The 3,325-nt window shown below is 43.9% G+C and overlaps 1 protein-coding gene across 1 annotated transcript in view; it reads left to right on the top strand.

The window, feature by feature from the left end:
* Positions 1 to 1,337: 1,337 nt before the first annotated feature.
* SARC_07733 (hypothetical protein) overlaps positions 1,338 to 3,325 on the top strand; it is a gene marked incomplete at both ends in the record, with an annotated part of 7,524 nt that continues 5,536 nt past the window's right edge. The window contains 3 exons of the mRNA XM_014298321.1: positions 1,338 to 1,502; positions 1,883 to 2,017; positions 3,011 to 3,214. Coding sequence (XP_014153796.1) covers positions 1,338 to 1,502; positions 1,883 to 2,017; positions 3,011 to 3,214 — 504 coding nt within the window. The remainder of the gene's footprint in view (positions 1,503 to 1,882; positions 2,018 to 3,010; positions 3,215 to 3,325) is intronic.

Below are 3,325 nucleotides of genomic sequence, written 5' to 3'. Positions count from 1 at the left end.
ATATAACATCCTTTGTATGTTTATAACGGACTCAGTATCGCCCATTCTACCTTGGTCAGGGCTCGAAATCTGAACTCTCCACTGGAATAGAAGTTATGGACCTTCCGGAAAGCTTAGAGGTACGGTCTCTCAGAATACTTGCACCGTAATTCATACGTAGACCCTCTCATCTGAGTCAATTGCCGTTTTAAACCTAAATGCAGTATATACACAGATGCGGTCCGTTTCAGTCCGAGACACATTCGCATACACATAGTACATTGTACATGTCTGTGTGCATGAATGTCTTCAACTGATGTGTTAACCTCAATAATTAACATACACAGATATGACCACTTTAAGTCAGAGACACATTCGCATACACATAGTACATGTCTGTATGCATGAATATCTTCAACTGATGTATTTACCTCAATAATTAACATACACAGATATGACCAGTTTAAGTCAGAGACACATCCGCAATCATATAGTACACGCCGGTATAATGACTTTCTTGAATCATCCACCTCATCGGAGGTAAATATACAAGGATATATGTTCTCCATAAACATAGCTACTTCCTTGTCCGTAGTAATGTCTTTCTACTAAACACACAAGAATTAATGGCCTCTATACACCTATTAATAATTGCTTTCTGCACATCGAAAAGTACCGAACTGATCCTCTGTTTGTGTTTGGGCTATAGAAACCGGCCGGCGATGGATTTTTCAAGAATATGCGCAAGTTAAAGGTACGTTGAATGTGGGGATGGCGACTCTTTGGCGTATGGGCAATGACTTTCTTGCACACACCCACTCATGTCTTCCTTCATTGCATCCGTGGGCACATGTTTACCTGTTATCAGAGTCTTAGGGGTTTAAATTTAGGGTTTGAGGGTGTTGTGGGTTTAGGTTTTAGGCTTTTAATTTTTTTAGGGTTGTAGAGTCTTGAGGTTTCAGAGTTTCAGGATATAGTTTAACTTGTCTACAAATGATCCTTCTACTAACATCATATGTACCACAAAGGAAGTAGCTGTCTTTTTGCCTCCGAGATCTTAATGCGACAGTTGCAACGTTTCCTCATAATAACCGAAATCAGAAGATTTGATGTGTTATACATTGGTTGTCAACGAGGTCTATAGAGGGGTTTATTATTATATCGGTTTTACGGGTTTGATTATTGGTTTTAGGGGTCAAAGGTTTAGGGTTTAGAGTTTTAGAGCTTAGGAGTTTTATGTACTAAGGCATATACAGTTGTACACGATTATACTTTGCACACACATATGCACTACAAGACACCCCAGAGCCCGCACAAATACCGAACTTCCATACAAGGCAAGTCCTAACCGTCTCGACATGACCCTGTTATTGGCACAGAAAGGAAGACCGAATTCGACCGGAAGCGCTTTCGACAGTTCGGCGAGAGATCGGGTCAACTCGCGGGGCAAAAACGCACAGACCATCTCAGACCCAGCCCTCAACCATGCCCTTGACACTGCAAGTGACATGGCCGGCCAAGAGGTGTGTGGGAGTTTGTACTTGCAACAACTGATATGTATATCCAACCCATTAGAGGTACACGTATCTGTACTTTATTGGGGGTGTAGGTATAACTGTACGATACTTTATTAAGGATGTATATAACTGTATAGTACTTTTTTGGAGATGTAGGTATAGCTGTACGATACTCTATTACAGATGGTGTTACAGAAAGATCACCTCAGACTCCGCATCCAACCAGACGGTCCACAAAGTACTGGACATTGCTGTCCAAAAGAGTGTAACCAGGTGCACTATCGCATGAATGAATAGTGAGGTATCAACGTAGAAGTATCCAAGTTTTCAAGAATGGTAGGCATTCAGACCCTGAAGTGGCTCGTGCACATCTATCTATATCACAGGCGGGGCTGAGTTTGAAGGAGATGCTACAGAGTGTCACACGCAGTAACAGTCGCGCACGACGGAACACGCACGACTTGTACAAAAATAAGAAAGCTCAAGAGCAGCCAAGGGAATCTGCGGGTAGCGCAATAGAGGTAGGAATAATAACGGAGTCCTATGTATCGCTTTACCGGCGAAATTGTCTGTGTAAGTTGCGAGAGTCTGTGTATATATACGCAACCCATCAGAGGTAGATGATTTTGTGCATCTGTGAGATTTGTGTGCGTTTACGGGATACGGAGGTCTGATACAACCACAAGTAATCCCACGAGCAGGCAAGGACATCTGCGGATAGCGTAGTAGAGGTAGGAATAACAAGCAGTCCTACATATTGCTGTATCGATGAGACTGTCTGGGTCTGGTAAAATTGTCCGTCTGTATGCATGCAATCCATTAGAGGTAGATGTTCATGTGTACCTGTGCGGGTTGTGTGAGTGTTTTGAGGTACGGAGGTCTGATTCAACCGCAAGAAAGCCCAAGAGCAGGCAAGGACATCTGCGGATAGCATAGTAGAGGTAGGGATTGCAAAGTAGCCCCGTATAATGCAGTACAAGTGAGATTGCCTGTTCTAAATATATATATTAAGTCCGTGAAAGATGCGCAAAACTGTACACCTGTGAGAGGTGTATGTGCATTTCGGGACACGGAGAGTGCAAGCACCAAACACTGCACCTCTACCTACGTTTTCAAGGCCTATGAGCACGTACCAGTGCAAAATTGGCATCCACCGCAATTTTGAGTATGTCCAGAACCAAAACTCATCATCCCCAATTTGTGAAACTTTCACGAATAGGGTTTCAAAATTTGGACTCGTGTCCTCGTCACGCACACAACAGTCTAGACAGGCACCGTTCAGCACATACACCAAACGGGAAAAAGGTTACAACTCAAGATGGTTGGATACTGAGTGCATTGCGGCTCACAGTCCTTGCAAACCCCTAAACCCTTAAATAAAATAGGGTAGGACTATCAACCCTATTAGGGCCCCTGTCCCTTTGGGTGCATATCGCACCACATATACGTATCAGCCACACACCTTATATACCTAAACCCTAAACCCTAGACCCTAAACCCTACAAACACAACAGCCTCCACCACAACAGGCCCCATCCATCCCCAAAGCCAAGCACCCGCGTAAGATGTCCTCAACTGAACTGTTGGGCATGGCCATTGAAGAAGTTGTGCGAACGGAAGAGAAGTACGTCGACGACCTGCAGACAGTCTTCTCAGTGTTCGAGTTTCTATCCGCAACGGTTGACTTCGGCACGTTGTCAGATAACCCGCAGACGAATGTAAGCTCTACGGTCTGTTAAATTCTGAACCTTGACAGGTAAAACCTTATAACCACAGGCATTGTATGACGTGGCTCTAGCGTGGATCATTTGATATTTCAGTACCGCGCA

Source organism: Sphaeroforma arctica, assembly GCF_001186125.1.
Source record: "Sphaeroforma arctica JP610 unplaced genomic scaffold supercont1.632, whole genome shotgun sequence".
Lineage (NCBI taxonomy): Eukaryota > Ichthyosporea > Ichthyophonida > Sphaeroforma > Sphaeroforma arctica.
Note: the sequence above shows the minus strand (reverse complement) of the source record. Positions and strands in the feature narration are given on the sequence as shown.